General features: G+C 43.0%; 1 protein-coding gene and 1 pseudogene across 1 annotated transcript in view; one reads left to right on the top strand and one right to left on the bottom strand.

The window, feature by feature from the left end:
* Positions 1–23,925, bottom strand: part of ETNK1 (ethanolamine kinase 1) — a 48,561-nt gene extending 24,636 nt beyond the window's left edge. Inside the window, exons 1-4 of the mRNA XM_059682380.1 lie at positions 23,515–23,925; positions 16,221–16,480; positions 5,065–5,205; positions 628–770 (exon numbers count right to left, since the gene is read on the bottom strand). Of these exons, the coding sequence (XP_059538363.1) occupies positions 628–770; positions 5,065–5,205; positions 16,221–16,480; positions 23,515–23,670 (700 nt within the window). The 5' untranslated portion in view covers positions 23,671–23,925. The remainder of the gene's footprint in view (positions 1–627; positions 771–5,064; positions 5,206–16,220; positions 16,481–23,514) is intronic.
* On the top strand, positions 1,134–1,285 carry LOC132228817 (U2 spliceosomal RNA; annotated as a pseudogene).
* Positions 23,926–25,407: the final 1,482 nt, after the last annotated feature.

Raw genomic sequence — 25,407 nt, 5'->3', positions numbered from 1 at the left:
GATCAAAGAAAACATTTCACCAGAAAGTATCACTGTCTACCTCAAAATATATTAAAACTATTTGCCAGATCGTATTATTACTTTAGTAGGTACAAATATTTCCTCCATCTGTGGCCCTCTCCTTAGCATCAAACTACCTAACAAATCAGCATAATAAACAGGTTAACAGAAAACCTGGAAACATGTGTTTCTAATACTGTTGTCCTTCTAACACTGAGAAAATTTCTATATTTATAAAGCAGCATAGTGTCAGTTGGTTTTTCAATAAACCCCATTACAAGCAGGTATATTTTCAAACAATGAGTTATCAAATATGTTTTATAGTTAGATTTTATAAACAAGTCATTAAACAAGTCATTTTTATCATGTCTCATTTAAAACTCGCTTAACAGGAACCAATCTGTTTCTATTTAAATCAACTCTAGGAAACAGTTTGTACAAATATACAGAGAATATATATATTCCTAATTAGTACAATTACCATGACTTTATAACCTATAAGAAAATATTTAAAGACTTCATGCATGTTTTCAATCCTTGCATTTGAATTAAATGAGACAAATATCAAAGGACCACAAAGAACATCAAAGAATTCATCTCTACTTACAGCTAAGGTCAAATACCTACCTTGTTTCTCATTGTAGATTATATTCTTACATAGTAGGTCATTATGGCAAAGCACAACAGGTGAGCCCAGGTTGGAAAGAATCCTCTTCATCCAATTCATCTCTTCCTGAAGAATCTGAGAGCTTGGAATATCACTTAGGAACCTTTTAATTTTAAAAGAAGAGTTATACTTAAGTTAATGACATTTTTTTCAAGTTGGACTAAGGATTAATAATTAATTTAGTAAGTTCTTTCCGTTCAATAGCACAGACTCCTGAATTAAAACAAGCCAATTATTCCAAAGACCGGAATAAAGAAAAACCTTTACAATGAACTTACACATGAAAAGAAACTGAGCAAGAGTTAAATTGCAGGGCAGAAAAGTAAAAAATACATCACTACAAAATTGAAGGAAAAAATATATATGCTAATAGCTAACACTAAGCAGTTTTCTAAAAGTTTTACATTTACTTCCATTTTGTAGAGGGAAAATCAGGACACAAACAGTTTAATAAAAACATGTTTTAATCGCTTCTCGGCCTTTTGGCTAAGATCAAGTGTAGTAAAAACATGTTTAAGTGTATTACTTAAAGTTACAAAGACAGTCCATTAAAGAACTAAACATCTACTTCAAATTTGGAAGGGTAAATGCAGTATAAATCCATTAAATTCACATTTCAAACTCAATCTATACTATCCACCATTGATAAATGGACTCCTATTATTCCATGATAATCTATAATCATTATATTACCATGTGGCAATCACACCATGGAGTTCTCATATTATTCACTGTAGAAACTGGCTCATAGTAGTCAGACTGGGAAGGATGAGAGGTAGTGTGACAAGATGGCCTAGAGATCATAGCTCTTTACCCTACACTCTTATGTACATTTATTATGCTATACTTATCTTAATTTGACAAAAATAGGGTGCTACCACAAAGTCCTCAATAGCACCATCAGGCTTACAAAATTGCTGTTAGTTTACTCTTTCTCTTCTTCCCTTTATACTTTAAGCCAAGTTCTCTGCATTCTTTCTCTAGACCAGGGGTGGGCAACCATTTTGTGAATGCATGCCAAAACCAGCAAAATCTGACTCAAAATTCTTCTGCGTGCCAACCCTAATTTTTTGAGAACATGTTACGCCTACTTGTTAACTCTTAAGGTATATGTATGTGAAGAACCTTGAAGAAATAATAAAATTCATTCGAGTGACAAAAACACAGTATATGATGATGAAAAATACATTTATTTTTTTAATGTATACATGTACACTGATAGTCCAACAGAAAACTTTATGACTCCATTTGATATTATCAGTGGGACTTTTGCGGCTGCATCACTGATGACAGATTTTACATCAGGTTTATATTTCGTGACCTTCAGAGAGATGCACGAGCTACTACTTTCATCTGTCAAGCTACTCCTATTACAAGACTTAACAAAATTCATCACTGAGAACAAAGATTCACAAGCATATGTGGATGAAACCAAAACACTGGTCGGATCTAGGAAGGCAGGGAGAGTTAAGGCAGAGGCATAGAAATTGCTCTTCCCCTCTCTTGTCAATCCATGTCTATCGTCTTTAAGATAACTTGTTATGTAAAATTATTTATCTAAGATGCACCTACAACTGAATTTATCTGAAAAATAAGTCAATATTAAGGAAAAAATTGTAAATGGGAGATTATAAGAGAGGGTTTCACGTGCCAGCAAAAGTTACTGGCGTGCCATGTTTGGCACGCGTGCCAGGGGTTGCCCACCCCTGCTCTAGACTCTCAAATCATCCCTTACTTTTCCATCTCTCTCTCTCTCTCTCTCTCTCTCTCTCTCTCTCTATATATATATATATATATATATATATATATATGTGTGTGTGTGTGTGTGTGTGTGTGTGTGTGTGTGTGTGTGTATGTATATGCCTAAGTGACTGTTAAGAATGACCAGAGCGACTGGATGACCAGCAATAGCTATGATGTACACTGACTCAGACCTTGCTGCTAGGGCCCTGACAACCCGAATCTGGTTCACTAACACCCTGGACCCATACCGGAGAAAGGAGGGAGCCCGATTCCTTGCTGCTGGGGCCAACCTCCAACAGTCCCTCTCCCTGGCCAGCTTCCCCCCACCCCAGTCGCCCCAATTGGGGGAGGGGGCGGCCCCCCTATTGGTCCCAATCACCAGCCAGGCTGAGGTACCCACCCGTGCACAAATTTGTGCACCAGGCCTCTGGTTACAATATAATAAAGATTCTGTACACTGAGTTTACTTTAATGAATTTTCCTATTCAGGTGGTTGCTACCTGTATTTTTCCCACTACTGCATTCTACTCTACACAGTTTCTAAAAGTAATCCTTATAGTTCTTTGAGTGGTATAACTGGTTCAAAAATCTATTTTAAAAGTACAGAGTTAAGTGGAAATAACAGGATTCAAAGGATTATGAACATGGTAATTACAAACATGTACAAACAAAAAGGTAATTGCTTTTAATGTTCTAGTTGAATATTTTCTATTGGGACAGGATGCGTTCACCCTGTTATCAATCACTGGGCATCTCCAGCTTTTCCAAAGTATCACATCAAGATTTTAAAATATACCTCAAAAGAGTCTAGGAAATATGACCCAAAACCTATTCTACCTGCTCTGAATTTTAAAAGTACTAGCTAAAATTTATTTAGCACTTAAATGGCCAGGCAATGTTCTAACTAATTTCTACTAGTATATACTAACTCAATTAATTCTCACAAAAACCCTCAAAGGTTTTTAAATGTACTACTCTTGTTTTTTTCCATTTTACAAATGAATAGATAACTTGCTGCCAAAGGTTAAAAAGCAAAAATGTTAATTGGCAAAACTGATATTTCATCACCAAGCAATACAGTTCCAAAGTCTTGTGCTCCAAAACCATACTATACTGCCTCTCAAACTCTGCCGTCATCTTTAAAAAAAAACCCACAAGGAAATCTAGTATTCAGTTTTGCCATCTACTTCATTATTTTTAAGTAGCCTTCCCTAAAATCTTTCAACAAAATAGCTATTTCCAAAAAGAATTCTCTGTTTTTATGCTGTTGCTTCCCCAGCACACTAGACATTTGCCTATCCCAATTAAAGGAGAATAATATCCCTATCAAATTCAAAGTTTGACCAAATACCTGCAGATACAAACAGTTACACCACCCTGGCCGGTACTGCTCAGTGGTAGGAGTGTTGGCCCTTGCACCAAAGGGTTGAGAGGGTTTGATTCCTGGTCAGGGGCACATACCTGGGTTGTAAGTTTAATCCCCAGCTCTGTTCGGGAAGCATATGGGAGGCAACCAATCATAGTGTCTCTCGCACATTGATGTCTCTCTCTCCCCCCACAGCTGAGGTTTAACAACAAACAAAAACAAAAAACAAACAGCTACACAGTGATTCAAATTAAATGTTGAAATAATAATACTCAACAGAAAAATACAGCTATTTTTCCCTAATAAAAATTATTTAAAAAACAAAAGCAAAAAAACTTTTTAGGTCCTACATGTGTCTGTTGTTCTTAAAACAAAAGACTTGCTAAACACAAAAGCTGAAGTTTTAATGTACATTTTAGATGTAAAGAACAAAATAAAATTCCTAATTTTTGTACTAATATTAATTACACTATAAAAAATATGTTCAGTGGGGCCCACATGGCTAAGTGAGTGGGCGACGACTTATAACCCAGGAGAAGTCATAGTTCGATTCCCGGTCAGGACACACGCAGGAGGCACCCAATTAATGACTCTATCATTGATGTTTCTATCTCTCTCTTTCTCTCCCTTCTTCTCTGAAATTAATAAAAATATGTTTAAAATATATATATATGTTCATATAACTGATTTATGAATAGTTTTATATAGAAAATAATGAAATACTATAGTCAGTTTGACCCTACAAAATCTAAGTAAGACTCTAGTAAATGAATTTTCAACTTCATTATATGGGACTTCAGTAGCCATAGTAAACTAAGACAACCCAAGCTTTTTCACATTCCAATATTACTACACTGCCCCAATGTAATATCTAGGCCTATTTAAAACAGCTTTGAACAAAAAGATTTTTTTTTTTAAGTCTCAATGACCAACTCATACTATGCAAAAACATACCTATTCATAAGTGATCTTTGTATTTCAGTTACTTGCAAATAAATGTTCTATATTTATTTTTTGTCCCCTCATCTCTGCCCACTCCCATATCCCCTTGCTTTTGTAGGATTTGGTTTTGTTTTTGGTTTTTTAGTCATCTGGGGGGAAAAAGAGAGAGGCTTTATTTCTATAGTGCCATCTGAAAGTCAAATGAATCAATGACTATTTTATTTCAATGCAGAGATAAACCAAACCAGATTTTATATACAGAAACCTTATAGTTATCTTTGAGAACTAGTATTTAGAGCAATGTGAAATATCATTTTAAATGTAAAAGTAATTTTAGTAATTTTACCTTTTATTAAGATCTTCATCTGCAAATCCTGTGGGGATAAGAGAGAAGTATTTCCTCATCTTCAGCCATAGATTAGATTTGGGAATCCAGCCATTGTGTGCATGAATAGCATGAATTTTAGCAAGCTGACGTGCAATTAGCCTGTTTAAAAACAAAAGCATAAAAAGAAAATGTTAAGCAAGTCAATTCTCACAAGGAGAGGAAAACAAATGCTTAAAGCATCAGAAGGAAGAAAATTACAATTAATATGGCAATTAAATACTGTGTCCCAAAAGGGGGTGAGTATCTGAAAGTAGGTGGCCTATTTTGATTACACAATGTTTGGGACCAGCAGAACAATACACAAATATAAATTATATCAAGACACATATTAGACATTAATCAAGAGATGCATACATTTATACTGAGTCACTTTAATCTTGAGCCTTGAGGTTAAGGGGCAAAAAGGGACTAAAGTAAAAAGGTAACCAGGGAGATAAATGGGTTCTATGAGTTAATTTCTGTAACTGTTGTTAAAGACAAATTCTCTGAAAAAATATTTGGATTTTATGATGTCAGAATCAATCGTCTTGATGCAACCTCAAAATAATTTCAACTTGCATAATCTAGTGCCCATGTTATGTTTGTCTCTGTAGAAACCAGTACAGCAAATCTGATGGAGGAATAAGCATACCAAACAAAAATTAGTTACCAAACAGCCTATAGACTAGCAGGCGAAAAAATGACTTAACAATAATCCACAAATTAAAGAATTTAAAACTGACATATTGTCAAAATGCTAACAATCTAATGTAATGCTCCTCAAATTAGTTCTACGACCTACTACAAAGCACCATGTACAAATGTCTGCGGTCCCACCTGAGATCTATTCAATCAATCTCTGAAGGTGGGGCCCCCAATATTCTTCATTTTAAACAAGATCTCCAAGTAATCCTAATCCACTGTAAAGTCTGAAGGGCACTAATATAATGCTCTATAGCTTGGCTGTGTACTGAAATCAAACTTTGGAACTTCAAAGAAAAAAATACAGAGCCCTGGTTACTACCTCCCCCCCCCCGCCCCCGAAACTGTGATTTAATTGGTCTGGGCATTGGGATATTTAAAAGCTTCCCAGATGATTTCAGTATGCAAAAATGGTTGAGAACCACTCAAACTAAGGCACACAGGAATCTAACACTGTAGTAATCCTTCACCAATCTGTGATGACATAACAATTTTATGACAGTTTTATTACTATAGTGAATATTTTTATCTACCCAGTTCTGATTTTTCCTTTGGAGAAATTTCCATACTCTTCATTTTTAGTTCATGTGATTCATACAGAGTTTATCTCAATCCTGACTCCCTGTCCTATCTGCAACAGTAACTTGAGTGAAGATATGACACACACTTGCCCAGGGCATTCCATCCTTCAGGCCACAATAATTGGTTCAGGGCACATTACCCAAGCTAGGCCAAAAGGACTTGATCCCTGAACTTTCGTTGAAGCTTTGACTTTGGTTGAAGCCTTTATAAAAAGAGGAATTCCTTACCCCACAACCAGGGGTGGCAATATTAGGTAAGCCTGCAACTGCTGATCACTGTAATTGTCACTCTTAAAAAAATTTGCCAGAAAATAAAACTTCTTAATAAAGTTTGTCAGAAAATAAAGCATGTGGCTCAGTGGATGGAGCGTCTTAATAAAGTTTGTCAGAAAATAAAGCATGTGGCTCAGTGGATGGAGCGTCAGCCAGCACACGGAAAAGTTGTGGGTTCGATTCCCTATCAAGGACATGTAGCTGGGTTGAAGGTTTGATCCCCCAGCCCAGTGAGTCCAGGCGCATACAGAAGGCAACAGATTCATAGCTCTCTGTCTCCCTGTCTCTCTCTTCCCCCAGCCCCCTTCTACTCTTTCTAAAAATCAATGAAAAAATATCCTTGGTTAAGGATTAACAAAAACAAACAGAACTTTTTCAAAAAGATAGTGATATTCCTAATGATACTGTTCTAGAGCCCATGGATCCATCCATGTTTGAACTCATTCTCAGTTATATGTACCAATAAATTCCTTCTTCTTTAGGTCAGTTTGAATTCTCAAGAAATCCTCAATCAAGAGTACTAATGCATTACCAAATATTAAAATCTGTAACCTTTTTAGGTATGTGTTCATATATCTCAAACAAATTAGGAAACAAACAACTTTTTATATAAATTAAATAACTGCTACTTGATTGACCTTCCTGAAGACCACATACTTCTGTCTAAAAAGAATACAGTAAAAAAGAAATCTATTTTTATGCCACGTTCATACCCGCATAGGCCAGTGGTTCTCAAACTTCTGGCCCTTTAAATACAGTTCCTCATGTTGTGACCCAACCATGAAATTATTTTCGTTGCTACTTCATAACTGTAATGTTGCTACTGTTATGAATCGTAATATAAGTATCTGATATGCAGGGTGGTCTTAGGCGACCCCTGTGAAAGGGTCGTTCGACCACCAAAGGGGTCACGACCCACAGGTTGAGAACCGCTGGCATAGGCCCAAATGAATGTATGATACTTTAAGCAGATGCAAACTTCAGGAAAAGCCAGGTGATGATAAAGACAAAACAAAGAAGGGGGCAAATACACATACACACACACGTAGACATGTGTGAGAGACACATATATGTTTTTATGCCAGTAAGAACAGGTTTAAAACTTTAAGAATAGAGTTGGGACAAGAGGCCTGAGGAAAGATATGATCTGTGTTAGATAAAACTCATGGGCAATCTATGTCAAAAGAACATTATGTCCTAGAAATGTTTACTGAAAAAATGAAACTGGTGATTCAGGAGAAAAATCACATATTAGAACAGGTATTTAGGAAAAAAACCAAGATGGCGGCATAGATTAACGCCGGAGTTTGCTGCCTCGAACAACCACTTCAAAAATACAACTAAAAGACGGAACGGACATCATCCAGAACCACAGGAAAGCTGGCTGAGGGGAAGTTCTACAACTAGGAGGAAAGAGAATAGCATACCGAGACTCAGAGGAGGCGCAGTGCTGAAGTAAAATACTAAGGTGCAGAGTGCATGCTGAGAGGGCTGGTGGCTGAGGGCGCGGTTGCCTGTTTCAATCGGGAGGGAGTCTCAGACTCTGAGCTCCAGTTCTGGGCGAGTCTCTAGGGACCCAGACTCAAACGGGAGAAGCGGGACTGTCTGGCTTCGGTCAGAACTCGAAAGCAGCTTTCTCTCTGAGGTTTGCAGCGGTTGCTGTGACTGAGAGGCAGAGCCCCCGGGGATGGGACTGAGAGCAGCCATAACTGCTCGCTAGGCGTGCCCTGTTGATCCCCTGGGACATGCCCCGCCCAAGTCCTACACAGAGCCATTTGCCGGAAAGCCTCAGGCAAAGGCTAGATTAGCACCTCCCTAGAGGACAGAAGTTCTCTCACTGCAAACACAGCTGATTCTCACAGCCACTTGGCCTGGAGGTCAAATCCCCTCTAGTATTACCTACAACAATCAAGGCTTAACTACAACAAGACTGCGCACAAAGACCACTAGGGGGTGCACCAACAAAACATAAAAATATGCGGAGACAAAGAAACAGGACACAAATGTCAGAAATGGAAGATATAGAGCTCAAAACCACACTTCCAAGGTCTTTCAATAATTTTCTAAAAACTGCCGATAAATGTAGTGAGATCCTCAAGAAATCTAATGAGACCCTCGATGTTATGATAAAGAACCAACTATAAATTAAGCATACACTGATTGAAATAAAGAATATTATACAGACTCCCAACAGCAGACCAGAGGAGCGCAAGAATCAAGTCAAAGATTTGAAATGTGAAGAAGCAAAAACACCCAACCGGAAAAGCAAAATGAAAAAAGAATCTGAAAATACGAAGATAATGTAAGGAGCCTCTGGGACAGCTTCAAGCGTACCAACATCAGAATTATAGGGGTGCCAGAAGATGAGAGAGACCAAGACATTGAAAACCTATTTGAAGAAATAATGACAGAAAACTTCCCCTACCTGGTGAAAGAAATAGAATTATAGGTCCAAGAAGTGCAGAGAACCCCAAACAAAAGGAATCCAAAGAGGACCACACCAAGACACATCATCATTAAAATGCCAAGAGCAAAAGACAAAGAGAGAATCTTAAAAGCAGCAAACAAAAGAAACTCAGTTACCTACAAGGAATACCCATACGACTGTCAGCGGATTTCTCAACAGAAACTTTGCAGGCCAGAAGGGAGTGGCAAGAAATATTCCAAGTGATGAATGCCAAGAACCTACAACCAAGATTACTTTATCCAGCAAAGCTACCATTCAGAATTGAAGGTCAGATAAAGAGCTTCACAGATAAGGACAAGCTATAGGAGTTCATCACCACCAAACCAGTATTATATCAAATGCTGAAAGGTATCCTTTAAGAAGAGGAAGAAGAAGAGAAAGGTAAAGATACAAATTATGAACAACAAATATGCATCTACCAACAAGTGAATCTAAGAATGAAGTGAATAAATAATCTGATGAACAGAATGAACTGGTGATTAAAATAGAACCAGGGACATAAATAGGGAATGGACTGACTATTCTTGGGGGAGAAGGAGGTGTGGGAGATTTGGGAAGAGACTGGACAAAAATTGTGCACCTATGGATGAGGACAGTGGGCGGGGAGTGAGGGCGGAGGGTAGGGAGGGAACTGGGAGGAGGGGAGTTATGGGGGGAAAAAAGAGGAACAAATGTAATAATCTGAACAATAAAGATTTAAAAAAAAAAAAAAAGAACAGGTATTTAACACTGACAAACTTTATTTACTGTGATTTTTAAAAATAATAATAATGTCAATTTTTATAGTTTTATCCAGAGTTTGTATGAAACCCTGATTTGCAAAATATAAAATGTAGTCTCAGATGTTGTCTAATTCTAAGTTATCTAGCTGGGAGTGACTAGAATGCCAATTCTCTGGTAAATACTTCAAAAATGAATTAAAAAAATGGCCACAATTTCAAGGGGCTCTTATAGATTAACTAGGGGCCCGGTGCACGAAATTCGTGCACTGGGTGTGTGGGGGGGGGAGTGTCACTCAGCTGAGCCTGCCCCCTCTCACATACTGGGAGCCCTCAGGCGTTGACCCCCATCACCCTCCAATCGCAGGATCGGCCCCTTGCCCAGGCCTGACGCCTCTGACAGAGGTGTCAGGCCTGGGCAGGGGACCCTCATTTCCCCCCATCACTGGTTCTGCCCCCAGCCCAGGCCTGATGCCTCTGGCCCAGGCGTCAGGCCTAGGCAGGGGACCCCCAGACCCCTCCGATTGCTGGCTCTGCCCCTTGCCCAGGCCTGACGCCTCCGCCAGAGGTGTCGGGCTTGGACAGGGGACCCCCATCTCCCCCCTATCACTGGCTCTGGCCTCCGCCCAGGCCTGATGCCTCGGCCAGAGGAGTTGACCCTCATCACCCTACGATCACCAATCACCGGATCGGCCCCTTGACCAGGCCTGAGGCCTCCGGCAGAGGTGTCAGGCCTGGGCAGGGGACCCCCAGCTCCCCGCGGTTGCAGGCTCCACCCCTGCCCAGGCCTAACGCCTCTGGCCTAGGCGTCCGGACCGGGCAGCGGGGACCCACAGCTGCAGCGGCCCCGCGATCGTGGGCTTCGCTTTAGGCCCAGGCAAGGGACCCCTAGCTCCTGGGACTGCCAGCTTCGACCATGCCCAGCTCCCATCACTGGCTCCACCCCTACTTCCTGCTATCACTGGCCAGGGCGATATTCAAATTAACTGCTAGCCAAGATGGCGGCCGGCAGCCAGGCAGCTTGAAACTAACATGAGGCTTGCTTGCTTCAGTGACGGAGGACTCCAATGTTCCCCGCCTGCCACTGCCGGCCTCTGAGCTTGCAGTCTGAAACATTGTTATAAATATAGAAGCTAAACAAAACACCAGAAACCTGCTTTCAGCAAACCGGGATCTCATAGCTGGAGTTGAAACACTGTTTCGATTATAGAACCCAAAAAAACCAGATACCTGCTTTCAGCAGCGGAGGCCTTAAGAGCTGGAGCCAAGCCTCAGAGCTAAAGCTGGCCCAGAATTTTTAAAAAAAAGAAAAAAAGGATAGGTTGGGAGCTTCAGTCACCCGCCAGCCTGAAAACAGCCCTCAGCCCTTCACCCAGACTGGCCAGGCACCCCAGTGGGGACCCCCACCCTGAAGGGTGTGTGACCACCTGCAAACAGCCATCATCCCCTCATCCAGGCTGGCCAGGCACCCCAGTGGGGACCCCCACCCTGATCCAGGACACCCTTCAGGGCAAACCAGCCGGCACCCACCCGTGCACCAGGCCTCTATCCTATATAGTAAAAGGGTAATAAGCCTCCCAGCACCGGGATCAGTGGAGCCGCGAGGCCTCCCGGCACCGTGATCAGCGTGACAGGGGGCAGTGCCCAAACCCCCTGATCGCCCTGCGGCTGTGTGTGTGACAGGGGGCGGGGCCACAACCTCCCTATCCGCCCTGCTCTGTTAGTAAGAGGGGAAGGTGCCCCAACGCCCTGATCAGCCCTGCTCTGTGCCTGACACGGGGGGAGCTCCCCAACCCCCTGATCGGCCCTGCTCTGTATGTGACAGGGTGCGGCGCCCCAAACCCCGCCCCCCCCACGGGCCCGGCTCTGTGTGTGACGGGGTAGAGCCATAACCTCCCCATCGGCCCTGCCCTGAGTGTAACAGGATGGGGCGCCCCAACCCCCTGATCCGCCCTACTCTGTGTGTGACAGGGGGCGGTGCCCCAACTCCCCTATACGCCCTACTCTGTGAGTGACAGGGTACAGAGCCCCAACCCCCCTGATGGGCCCTGCTCTGTGAGTGACAGGGGGCAGCGCCCCAACCCCCCTGATGGGCCCTGCTCTGTGCGTGACAGGGGGTGGCGCCGCAACCTCCCCATCGACCCTGCCTTGAGTGTGACAGGGGGCGGTGCCCCAACCCCCCAATCGGCCCTACCCTGAGCATGACTGAGGGCGGCATTGCAACCTCCCGATCCGCCCTGCTCTGTGCATGACAGGGGGCGGTGCCCCAACTCCCCAATCAGCCCTGCTCTGAGCCCGACCAGGGGCTGCACCTAGGGATTGGGCCTGCCCTCTGCCACCCGGGAGCAGGCCTAAGCCAGCAGGTCGTTATCATCTGAGGGGTCCCAGACTGGGAGAGGGCACAGGCAGGGTTGAAGGACCCCCCTCCCCACCGAGTGCAAAATTTTTTGTGCACCGGGCCTCTAGTCTACACTAATAAGAGAAACATGCAAATTAACCATCACTCCACTACACCACAAGACACGCCCATCAGCCAATCAGGAGCAAGTATGCAAATTAACCCAACTAAGCTGGCGGATGCCATGGAACTGGAGAGAGCAGGAGGCTTGAGCTGCCCCCAGTGATGGTGGAAGCCAAGCTTCCCACCTGCCCTGGCCAACCCTGGGCTAGCTCAAGGTTACAAAGTTTCAATTATAGAAAATAAATCCCAGATACCAGCTTCCAGCCGGCCGTGACCTCTGCTCAAGGAGAGGCTGAAAAAAAAGAACAAAAGGAGAAGCTGGGAGCTTGGGTTGCCGGGGGGCGTAGCCAACCTGAAAACGGCCATCAGCCCCTCACCCAGGCTGGCCAGGCACCCCAGTGGGAACCCGAACCTGATCCGGAACACCCTTCAGGGCAAACCAGCCGGCCCCCACCCATGCACCAAGCCTCTATCCTATATACTAAAAGGGTAATATACAAACTGACCCTAACAGCAGAACAACTGGGAATGACTGGTCACTATGACACACACTGACCAACAAGGGGCAGATGCTCAATGCAGAAGCTGCCCCCTGGTGGTCAGTGGGCTCCCACAGGGGGAGCTCTGCTCAGCCACAAGCCAGGCTGATGGCTGCCAGTACAGCGGTGGTGGTGGGAGCCTCTCCTGCCTCCTCAGCAGCACTAAGGATGTCCAACTGCAGCTTAGGTCTGCTCCCCACTGGCAAGTGGACATCCCCCGAGGGATGATGGAGGAGAGTGGGTGGCACTAGGCCAAGGCAGGTGCGAGCAGGAGCCCAATCACCCTGCCAACTGCCCCAAAGATGGCAACCAGTGGCCGGTAGGCCCTGATAGCCCTATTTGTGTGGGGCCCCGGGCTGGGACAAGGAACTGGGGGTGGGTTGCGGCGCCTGAGCTTGGGGCTGCGTCCTCTCACCAGCTACCTGGGGGCGGGGGTGACTGGGATGGTGGTGCAGTGAGAATGCAGGGTGTCCGCCAACCTCACTCTCATGCCCCCTGCTACCCTCTCCCAGGATGCCAAGGCTCATGCGCCAGGCACCTGTGAGGAGCCCACCCCGCAGCCGCTGGGTCCGCAGGGGCCAGTCAGGCTCCACGTGGGTTCAAGCAGGAGCCAGTCTGCGCAGACGGCCGGAGAGAGCGCACTGCCTGCCAGGCTTCCACGCAGTACAGCTGGGCAGCCTAGAGGCCCACGCTGTGCCCCGGCCCACGGCATCCGGCCTAGCTCACCACATCTCTGCATGGGGACTCAGACACTGCGACTCAGATGGAGGGTGTGTGCAGACACTCAGGGGCCCAGGTGCTGCCCAGGGCCCAGAGGTCAGCTGGGACCTGCCCTTCTATACCAGATGCTCACACCTCGATCACTAGCCAGGCCCAGGGACAACACCTGTGGCCGAATTTCATGCACCAGGCCTCTAGTACTCATAAAAGCCAAATGTTTAAAAATCATAAGGCTTCAGAGACTTCCTCAAATACTCACTAATACTCAGTAATTGCTTCCCCTCTTGGAACTTCTTAAATAATTAAGAGATTGTAATAACAGAAATTTTCTGAAATTGAAAAATAATCCCTAATCCTACCATCCCAATATAGTTTACTACTGTCCCGGTGCATGGATTCACATACACTGAAAGGAAATTAATTAGAAGGTGGTCAGCGGGGCTGGACTGGGCAAAAAGGGCCAGACATGCCCTGGAGCCAACCTCCTGTGGTCCCTCCCCAACTGGCTGCACTTGAGGCAGTTCCACAGCGCAAAGGTCATCTGAAGAGTGAGCGGGGTCCCTCCAGCAGGTGGGGTCCCTCGGCCTGGCCTGTGGGGATCAGGCCGAAACCAGCTCTCTGACATCCCGAGGGGTCCCAGATTGCGAGAGGGTGGTTCTCGGGTGACGCACCCTGGAATTGGGCTCCCTCCTCTCTGGTTCTGGGGTGCATCACCCGAGAACCGCCGTTGCCAAGTCACCGCAGCTCGACAGCTCCTGTGTTGAGCATCTGCCCCCTGGTGGTCAGTGTGCATCATAGCCTCCGGTCAAAGCATCTGTCCCTTGGTGGTTAGTGTTCATCATAACTACTGGTCGGTCACTTACCCTTTTATATATATAGATTTTATTTTTACACACTCCCTTTTAGTTTTCACCTAAGTAAATTATTGCCTGATTATAGCTATAGTTCAGTTATCAAGCTGATTTTTTTTCTTTGCCTTGTATAAGCCATTTTGCCTGGTTTAGACAATGTTCAAAATTATTATTTCAATTGTAGCATAACGCTTATTAGTTCTGGTGTATCTTAGTTATACCTAAATATGAATTGTCATGACAGAAACATAATTTTCGTTTGTAAGTTAATTTTATTACCTTGTTGATTTCCAAAAGAGAACATTACCAATTTTACTTGCAACCCACAATGAACCAGTTTCACTACAATACCTTCAGCACTGTAAGTCAGTGTTTTTTAGTTAAACTTCTTGAAAATGTACAAATTAATTTTAAAGTACATTTCTCTATTATGTCTGTTGCTGGGTAGTTTTTAATTAAACTTCAGCCAGGATTCCCAGCAAGAGGCAAGTTTTAGAGAAATACCTGATAAGAGACAATTCCTAAACACCTTTAAATTTTAAAAGATTTTCTAAAGGCCTATGTAATGTATGATTGTTACAGAAGAGTTCAAGTAAAACAGATTGTGATAACTTTCCACAGTTGAATTACTAGTTAAGCATTAAGTTGGTACAAGTCATCTTTTCCTATCATCCCATTCCCTCAGCCTCCTCCATGCTCTGCTTGATCCTTTAGAGCCAAGTTTAAATGCAATTTCAGTGAAGCACTACCTAATTTCCCAAGTATACCACAGTAAACTATCTGTACTCTTTTGAAAACCTTTTCCTTTCTTCAGTTATACCATTTCACTTTTTCCCCAAGATTATTGTCTGTCACAGACTCTAAATTACTAGGAGAGCAGGGACTGCTTAAATTCATTTCTCTCCCCTAAACTAGATCAAATATAAACATATATTCTAACGCCTTTTATATTCAAAGTAGATATTCTTTGTTATATCCATAATATAAGCAAGTAGATATGTCTGAATGAATCAAAGTAAACAGAGCACTGTGGACTTTGATCTAAGATTAAATCAACATTTACTGAAGCTGTGATTAATCAATCCACATTGTTGGCTGCATATTACACTGACCTAAAAACAATGGCTTAAAATGTGACATCTAGGCCCAGCCGGGTAGCTCAGTTGTTTATAGCCGCGGTTGCCAATCTTTCAGACCTCACAGATCACCAGTGGTCCACAGACTATAGGTTGGTGACTGCTGGTTTAGAGCATTATCTCCATATCCGAATATTGTGGGTTGGATCCCTGGTCAGGGCACATACAAGAATCAACCATTGAATGTATAAATAAATGGAACTAAATTATGTTTCTCTTTTTCCTCGTCTCTTCCTCTCTCTCTAAAAATCAATGAATAATTTTTTTTATTTTAAAAAATAAATAATAAAATATGACATCTAACTAATCCCAAATTGGTAATAAGAAATGTGAAATGCTTTGAGTTACGCACTACTTTAAAAAATTAAGGAGACCCTAGCCAGTTTGGTTTGTTGGATGGAGCAGTGGCCCCTGGACTAAAGGGTCATGGGTCCAATTCCAGTGAGGGGCACATACCTCGGTTGCAGTCTAATCCAAAATCTCTCGTAGTTCTGTCTTTTGCAAAGAGTCAATAATTAGCATGGAAGACAGAAAATGTTTCTTTACGAAAAGAAAACCCTAACTAAAGAAAGTTTCTAAGTCAAACAAATAGTTGCTCAAAGAAAAGGCAGTTTTAACATATATTTTCTTAGTGGACTTAATACTCTTGTTTTTCAAAGAGAAAAGTTTTAGAAAAAGGAATGTACCTGAAAATAGCAGGGTTGCAGACATGCTTTGGATCCAATGCTTCTCCCTGTATAAATTCATAGCATAGTCCATTATTGAAGGTACAGTAGAGTTGTGGTGCACAGCCATGAGCCTGTAACACTCGGAAACTCTTCACTTCCTCATCTCGATCGACTAACAACTCAGTCTTGTTGCCATAAATTCGCACCAAAACTACATCCTCCATTGCATTACCCACATAACAGCCAATAAGTTTATTTGTGATTCCATCTGTGAAGACCTGCCCAAAAAGAAAAAAGGGGAAGAAATTATATACACTCAAAGAACTAAATAAGAGATAATGTGAAAATAAATACCAATTAAAAGAAATTATCTACTTTTTAATATAAAAGAACTGTTGAATATAATTTTGCCTAACATGTCTATAATTTTAATTATAGATTTTAAAAAATAGCAACCATACTGTTTAATCTTGAACTTAGTTTTTATAGCATTGTCTTTAATTTGTGTTAATTTTTCAACAACTAGTATTTCTACACTTTTGAAAGCTATTATATCTCAGTCTGCCTTGAACATTGCAAATGAATGTGTTTATATTCTACATTCTACATACACACACGTGCGCGCACATACACAATCTCTCCTCTAATAGAGTGGAAAGTCTCAGAAGAAAGAGACACTGCCTCCTCCCTAGCATGGTATCCTATATAATAAAGAGCTAATATGCTAGTTAGACCTGATGGCCAAATGACCTTCCAGGACAACCTTCCGGACGAAGCCGGGGCTTCAAGGGCCAAGGCAGCTGGGGCCTCTAATAGGACATAAAAAAAGGTCTTTAATAATGTTCATGAGTCTACTAAAATTAAAATTTTAAATGCTAACTGTAATGGTTACTTAATATGCATTAGAAAATGTTTTAAGTATTCAGGTTATAATCATTTATTTTCTTTCTTTTTAATATATCTTTATTGATTTCAGAGAGGAAGGGAGAGGGAGAGGGGGATAGAAACATCAATGATGAGAGAGAATCATTTATTGGCTGCCTCCTGTACACTCCCTACTGAGGATCGAGCCTGCAACCCAGGCACATGCCCTTGACTGGAATCAAACCCGGGACCTGTCTGTCCGCAGGCCCACACTCTACCCACTGAGCCAAACCAGCTAGGGCCAGGTTATAATCATTTCAACTTGAATGCTACAGCTACACAAAGAAGCACAACCTTAATTGGAGGAAGATAGGTAATTAGAGATTTCTACAATATTTTCTAAAATGAACTTTTGGCCCTGGCCAGTGTGACTCAATTGATGGGGTGACATCTGCACACCAAAATCACATCTAACTAATCCCAAATTGGTAATAAGAAATGTGAAATGCTGTGGGTTTGATTCCTGGTCAGGGACATACCTAGGTTGTGGGTTCAATCCCAGGTTGGGGTGCATATGGGAGGCAACCAATCAATGTTTCTCTCTCACATCAATGCTTCTCTCTCTCCCTTCCACTCTCTCTAAAATCAATAAAAAAAACTTTAAAAAAAAAAAGAGAGAGAGTATTATTAAGGGTGAAGCCCTTGAGCCTGAAAGATGGCAGCAGCCACAGAACTAGCACTGCTAAAGAAGTCCCTGGGCTGAGTAAAGGGAAAAATATAGTGCCGGAAGCCAGTCCATCCTTGCTGCTTGAGACAGTCGCTGCAGGAAAGAAACATCTGCACAGCATATGTTTCAAGGGACCTGGCGTATATAGCATACTGTTCTTAATGTTTGCTCCCCTTAGCGCTGTGTGTTTTAACCAAGGTCACCTCTCCGAGAAAGGTTGTTTCCCCAGGTAGGGATTTTTCCCTGAAGTCAGGGAGGGGATAAAACTCCTTAACTAAGTGCCAGGCAGGTAGTTAATCACTTTAACTACAAATAATCATACTTAAGCTACATAATCTTTACTCCCTGGAATGGAGATAAGAAACGCCCTAACCTTTGGAATAGAGATTGATAGGATTGGAATCAACTGGTATAAATACAGATGTAACAAGACAACAGGACACAGAACCTACACAGAACCTAGACACACAACCGACACAGAACCTACACACAGAACCTACACACAGAACCTACACAGAACCTAGAGACAGAAGAACTTCGCTGGAGAGAACATGGCAAGAGATCCTGGACAGAAACTGGCCACAGAACCTAGAGACAGAACCTAGAGAGAGAACCTGGCTGAAGAACCTAGAGACAGAACCTGGCTACAGAACCTGGATAGAACATGGCAAGAGAACCTGACTAGAACCTGGTGACTGAACCTGGCTGGAGAACCTAGCGAGAGAACATGGCTACAGAACCTGGCTGGAGAACCTAGCAAGAGAAGATGGACACAGAACCTGGCTGGAGATCCTAACCAGAACTTCGCTGGAGATCCTGACCAGAACTTGGCTAGAGATCCTGGCTAGGCTGCTGATCAACTGAACGCTGTCTCCGTGTCATTCCTTCTTCGCCGACTCTGTCCACACCTTTGGGGACCCCTGGACCTGCTGGGGTTGGACCCCAGCAATATAGCACTCAGGGTGAGTGCCAGGTTCCAGTTCTTCAAACAAGGGTCCATGTCTAACAGGATTGACTATGCACACTGCACATATCTTATTTTGAAGTAAAAAAACAAAAAAGGGAACAAATACAATATTTGTATTTGCATGTGGCCCGCAGGCTGTAGTTTGAGGACCCCTGGACTAAAGGGTCCCAGGTTCAATTCTAGTCAAGGGCACATGCCTGCGTTGTGGGCTCAATCCCCAGTAGGGGGTGTGCAGGAGGCAGCTGATCAATGATTCTGTCATCATTGATGTTTCTCTCTCTCTCGCTCTCTCTCTCTCTCTCTCTCTCTCTCTCTCTCTCTCTAAAATAATAATCTTAAATAAATAAAGTTAAATGTGCCCTAACCAATTTCAGGTCAGGGCACCAGCCAGGGTTTCAGGCTCGATCACTGGCAGGGGGCATGCAGGAGGCAGCCGATCAATGTTGATGTTTCTCTCTCACTGATGTTTCTCTTGGTCTCTCCCTGTTCCTTCTTTAAAAAAAAGTCAACAGAAAAATATTCTTAGGTAAGGATTTTTTTTTAAAATGCAGCAGAACAGTATATTTTTAAGTGCTTTCATGTAATCTTTACCCGTGAAAATCTGAATGTTCATTCCAAAAACACTATACTACATATTTTCTTCCATTTGTACTGTACATCAGAGTGAGAATTTCAAATAACACATATATTGTTTGTTTTTGTGTTTTTGGGGGGTTTTTTTGTGTTTTTTTAAATATATTTTATTGATTTTTTACAGAGAGGAAGGGAGAGGGATAGAGAGTTAGAAACATCGATGAGAAACATCGATCAGCTGCCTCCCGCACACTCCCCACTGGGGATGTGCCCGCAACCAAGGTACATGCCCCTGACCGGAATCGAACCCAGGACCCTTGAGTCCGCAGGCCAAAGCTCTAGCCACTGAGCCAAAACAGTCAGGATTGTTTGTTTTTTTTGATTCGGGCATCCACTATACAGTAGTACTCAGTAGTGGTTAATAATTATTGTGAAAGGTAGCATTTATTTCATTCTCACAACCCTGAGGTAGAACATTTGGATCTACTTTATAACTAAGGATACTGAGGCTTAGGAAAGGTAAGTAACTTGACCAAGATAACACATTTAGTTAAGCAAAAAGCCTGGACTCAAAACCAGCACTATGTTCAAACCCCTGTTCTGGACCACTGTAATATATTGTCTATTGAAAAATTAATATAAGTACTATATAGCAATTGATCTCATTGAGACTCTATAATAAGAATAAATATCTTAGCTTACAATGCCACATAATAATTAAGGCCTTTCTATCCTAACCAATCTTTCCCATCATCTACTATAGGTACCAAGTTATTAAAAAAAAAAAAAATCACAAGTTAGTGAAACAACATTGTCCAACATTGCAGAGAATGATCCAGAGACCAGAATATTCCAAACACTGATTCATCAATTTTTTTAGAAGAAAAACAATTTTAAGAGTCGCCTGAGGATTATTCCATTAAGCCTAAAAGATCTCACTTGCTTCTTTATTCTTTTTTCAAGGACTATCCAAAGAAATGAAGATAAATCAAACTCCACATTTTCATGTAAGATAGGGAGTTGTTACATAACAAAAGGAAAGCTGAAGTGAATCCCTTTTCTAAAATGTCACAGGTTTAAAAAGTAATGCAAATTTATGTTCAGAAGAACTTTAAGCAGAATCTTTTTTTGGGCCAAAGCTTTTATTTTTAAGAAATTAATTTTATACAGAAATGGCTTCCCTGACTTAATCATAATATACAAACATAAACTTTTCTTAATCAAAAAGCAGTAATTCATAAGATGGGTTCTCATCCCAGATCTGCTATTTACGAACTGCAAGTTCAATTTCAGTAATTATAAAATACATGTTAATAGTCTATATCTAACTCACAGGATTGTTTGGAGAATGTATTTGAAAGTGCTTTATAAACAGTAAATTATTATTAAATAGAAAGAACTGCAACTTAAACTGTTTAGATATTTATACTGCAAAAAGCTCAACACCCATTTGCACTTTATTATTTAATCTTATACAAGCAGAAAAACCAGATAAATAAATAAGATGTATTGTTCCATGTGTCTGTAAGTTTTGAGCAAAGAATGAGCCCTCTATCATTCTGAGTGCATTAAAGTCTTTTTTGCTTGCTTCTGGGTTTTTGGATATGTGCTGAATTGTTCAGCTGGTATGAGTAAAAAAAAAATATTACTAGAGTAAGTTTCTAAGGTATGTTTAAAGCATATTTTAAATCATTTAAGAGTTTTAGAAAAAACCTTTGACAAGAAATGGACTATATATATGACTGATACTGTTTTAATCTATTGAGAACATGATACATACTTCCACTTCTGAAATGTGAGGTATGACTTTTACTTTTTACTTCAACAGAAATAAAAGCAAATTAAACAATATATATTCCCAATGAGATTTACTAGGGAAATCCTGAAGCATCACAAAAGAATGTGGAAGTCAAACCTAAATTGAGAGATGAATAACCAATTCAGCTTGATGATTCCAGCTTCTGTATCAAAAGCTTTGCTTGCACATGGAGGAAATGTATTTCTTATCATCATCTCTACAACAAAACAAGTGGTGGTATTTACCTTCACTTACAAATAAGTATATTAGAGGTTTGGATTATGAGTCCAAAGGTCTTGCTATATAGATAGAAGGTTCAATCTCAAGTACTTGCCCACAACAAAAAAGTTTGACATCACAACGTTTTGTCCCTTTTTTACCTATTTGCCGGTTTTAGGAGAAGGTTGGGAGGAGGGAGAGAGGAGGAGGGGAGGGGAAGGGAGGAAGAACCTGGCCCCTGTGGCTCAGTAGGTTGGAGTATCCTCCTGTACACCAAAAGGTCAAGGTTTCAATTCCCGGTCAGGGCACCTACCTAGGTTGCAGATGCTAATCCCTGCAATCCCAGTAATCCTACCAGAGGCAACTAATAGATGTTTCTCACATCAATGTTTCTTTCTCTCTCTCTTTGTGTTTGTCTCTGTCTCCCTACCTCTCTCTCTCTCTCTCTCTCTCTCTCTCTCTCTCTCTCTCTCGATAATGTCTTTTTTTTTTAATTAAAAGAAAAAAATGAAGAGCCTACCTAAATGATTGTTTGGGGGATTAAATGATAAAAAATATAGATCACCTAACCCAAACCGGCACATAGTACCTCAGGGTGGCTATTATTACTGTGCAACAAACTGAAACTCCAGTCTTCAATGCTTCAAACTTTAAAATCTCTGCTTCAAAAATAACTAGTTTGCCAGCACCAGACTTTACCAGAAAGCATCATGGCTTTAATTAATATCTGTTTAATTTATAACTGACAGGATACAAATCATTTCAGTAAATATAAAAACCTATAATAAACTACAAATAAGTTAATGAGCAATGAACCAAAAAAATCTGGGTTTCAATTAAATATTCCTTAATTAAAGGAAATCTATCATTAATTTTTTTAAATTCACACATGAAAATCATTTGGATTCACACTATCCTACATAGTTGGCTAATAAACACTCCCTTATAATTTCAAAATTTTTGTCTAACAATTTTTCCCCCCAAAACATATGGATCTTTTTATTTTTTAATCTGCTCACAAACTCTTCTAGGCAATAAGAACTGAAACTAACACTCAAGAAAGCTTGAGTGTCAGGAAGTGTTCTGGGCCCTTGGGCACTATTTATGTTTTATTCATCTTTGTATAGGTGGCTACTTTAGCAAAGAATCTCAGATACTGTTAAGTCAGTAACATTGTGGAATAAATTAGTCAACAAAACAAGGCAGGTGATTTGGCTACTTCAATGCTCTTTAACCTTATTGCTCAGATTTGAAACAAACCCCGAATATCCTAGCCTTTAAAATTACTTTGTGTTTGCGAGGAAAAAGGAGGTTCATTTCGTATTACAGTTCCTGAAACTCCAAAAGTTAAAACACAAATTAGTATTCAAAATAAAGTCCCATGTACACTAAATCATAACGTTATTAGAAATTACTAGAAAACACCTAGATTAATCATTTATTCCCCCAGTTTTTGTCCATCTCTGAATACAGGGGCGTAAGAAAAAAGAAATATTCACAAGCGACTGATCATTCATTGTTGATGTCACTCAGGCGACTTAAATTAACACCGACCCAAATAAAACAACGTGTGTAGTGCTACCCAAGAATCCAACCTCGTCACGCATGTCCTGGTTATTGCTTTGGGAATCGAGTACTCTCGCCAATCGGAGGATTTGAGACGGTAAAACGCAGGGCGAGGGATCAATGGGAGTGAACCGCCGGGGGAGGGGAGAGGGAGGAGGAAAATCTACAGAGAGGATTAATCTACAGCATTACTTGCGGGAGGAGACGAGCAGGTCGCTTGGGCCGCCTGGCGAGGACCCCTTCCTTCCAAGGGGGTGGGAACGGCCCATTTTGCCTTGAGGACGGGCGCGGGAGTGGGGGGAGGGGCCGCCATCCACAGGGGTCCCCCGGGTGCGGAAAGGGATGGTCACCGACGCGGCCGCCGCTAGACCGAGGAAACATGCCCTCGGGGCTGCGTCCACAGCGATTATGAAGAAGGGGGAGTGACCTTCCCCTGCGTGGCGAGGAAATGCGGGGTCACTCCTCCAAGGGCTCAGGCAGACGACGTTCCCACCGACACCCCTCCCCCCCGCCCCACGTTATCTGGGAACAGAACGTATTGTGAAAACCCAGGGTCGCGGGGGACTGGGCCCGAGCGAGGGCTGAGGGTGGGCGTTACCTGCAGGGTCACCTCCTGAGGGTCCCAGTGGGGCCGCAGGTGTTGCAGAAGGCTTAAGGCCCCTTCCCGGCAGCGCTGCTCCTCCTGATCCTGAACCGTGACGTCCAGCTTGGGGACCTCCGGGGAGCCGGACGGGACGTGGATGTAATTGGCCATGGCCCAGGCGACGGCGGAGACGACCACAACGACGACCGCGACGGCGACCACGAGAACGGCGGGCGCCGACAGACTGCTGGATCCTTCCGTCCCGGGGCGCCCTCGCGGGAGGGCTGGGGGCGCTCAGACCGACGGGTGGGCAGTAGGAGAACGGCTGGAAGCGACGAGTCCGGCCGACGGTCTGGACAACAACTGAAGGGAGCCGAGGCGGTTCTCGGGAAAAATTCCTTTCGCCTGCGTCCGACCGCCGGGGCCGCGGAGCATGCCGGGACTGGCCTGACGCTGGCGTCACGCGCGGGGGCGGGGCCTCGGCTGCGTCAGCGCTGAGGCCGGCGCTCTGGCCGCCGGCACAATGGGCCCGCAGGCCCCTCGGTCGCGTTGCGTGGCGGGACACGCTGCTTTGCGTGCTGCTGATCTGAAAATAACGGGGCTCCTCGGAATGAGCCTGAGCCCTGCCAAGACCCCAAAGGCCTGGGAGCTCTAGCTCACCGATTAGGAGAGTCTGGTTGGGGTCTGGGTTTGAAGTGGGGATGAGTTTTTCTGGGAAGCAGGGACAGGTCCTGAAATAATCCCTGGATCAGCCTCTGAATTTGGCCAGAATGTAGGCAAACTGCATTAACTGGGTTGCGTTGACCTGGGAGCTGCTGTGTACTGGGGACCCCAAAGCTGGGTTGGCGACTAAATTTCCATTTTTACTAAGATCATGGTCTATGCAAGCAAGTTATTTGGGTAAGACAAGGACAGCACTTCAAGATTTATTTTTACTTTTAAGGTTAGATGTTTTACCAGAGTGAGAATTATTCAGAGCCAGGAAAAACAGGTTATAGGCTGGAATGAAGATGAAAGGGAAGGAAAGGAAAATAGTTTTGAGGCTCCGCGCTAGACTGGCTCTCCCATGTCTGTTAGGGGAATACTGGAAACTGAACAATCCACAAGTAATTTATGGGAACCTAATTTTTCTTATGATTGATGAAAATGGACTGAGATCTGACCTCTTAATCTATATCGTATCTGTAGCACGTAGGACTTGGTGAATAGGTTTGTTAGAGGTAAATTAAATCACTAACTGGATTCAGCTTAATTAACATTCAAAATGTTTAATTACCTCATAGCATGAGTTGTTCTGATCAGAAAAACTTACTTTGTAAATCACAAAATAAACAGCTCACTGTCCATAATGGTAAAGAGCATAAACTAAAAAGAGGAAAGAGAAAATATAGTCTATATATCTATATATATAAAAAGCCAGTGACCATAACAGCCATAAGGACCATAACGACCAATCGCTATGACACCCACTGTGGCCAGCAAACCGGCCTGATCAGGGGGTGGGGCCGGTGGCCAACCTCACGCCCCTCCCCTCTGCCAGCCTGTCCCTGGTCGGACTCTCTCACCCCAATCAAGAACAACCCACTGGCCAAATGCCCCCTTCCTTCCCCCATGGCCAGCCCCACCCCTGATCAGCATGCCCCACCACAATAGGCCCACAGCCCTTCCCCTGGCCAGCCCGCCCCTGATTGCAACCCCCCACCCAATAGGGGGCAGGGCTGGGTGGCCAACCTCCTGCAGACCCTCCCCCTGGCCTCCCTACCCCTGATCGCACCCTCACCCCAATAGGGGGTGGAGCCAGCCCATCAACCTCTTGCAGCCGCTGCCCCTGTCCGGTCCCACCCCAGATCAGCCCCCCCACCCCATCAGGGGCAGGGCCAGCCAGCCAATCTCCCATGGCCCCTTCCC

The sequence above is a fragment of the Myotis daubentonii genome, chromosome 2 (genome assembly GCF_963259705.1).
Source record: "Myotis daubentonii chromosome 2, mMyoDau2.1, whole genome shotgun sequence".
In the NCBI taxonomy this organism is placed as follows: Eukaryota; Metazoa; Chordata; class Mammalia; order Chiroptera; family Vespertilionidae; genus Myotis; species Myotis daubentonii.
This window is presented reverse-complemented; position numbering and strand designations above follow the sequence as displayed.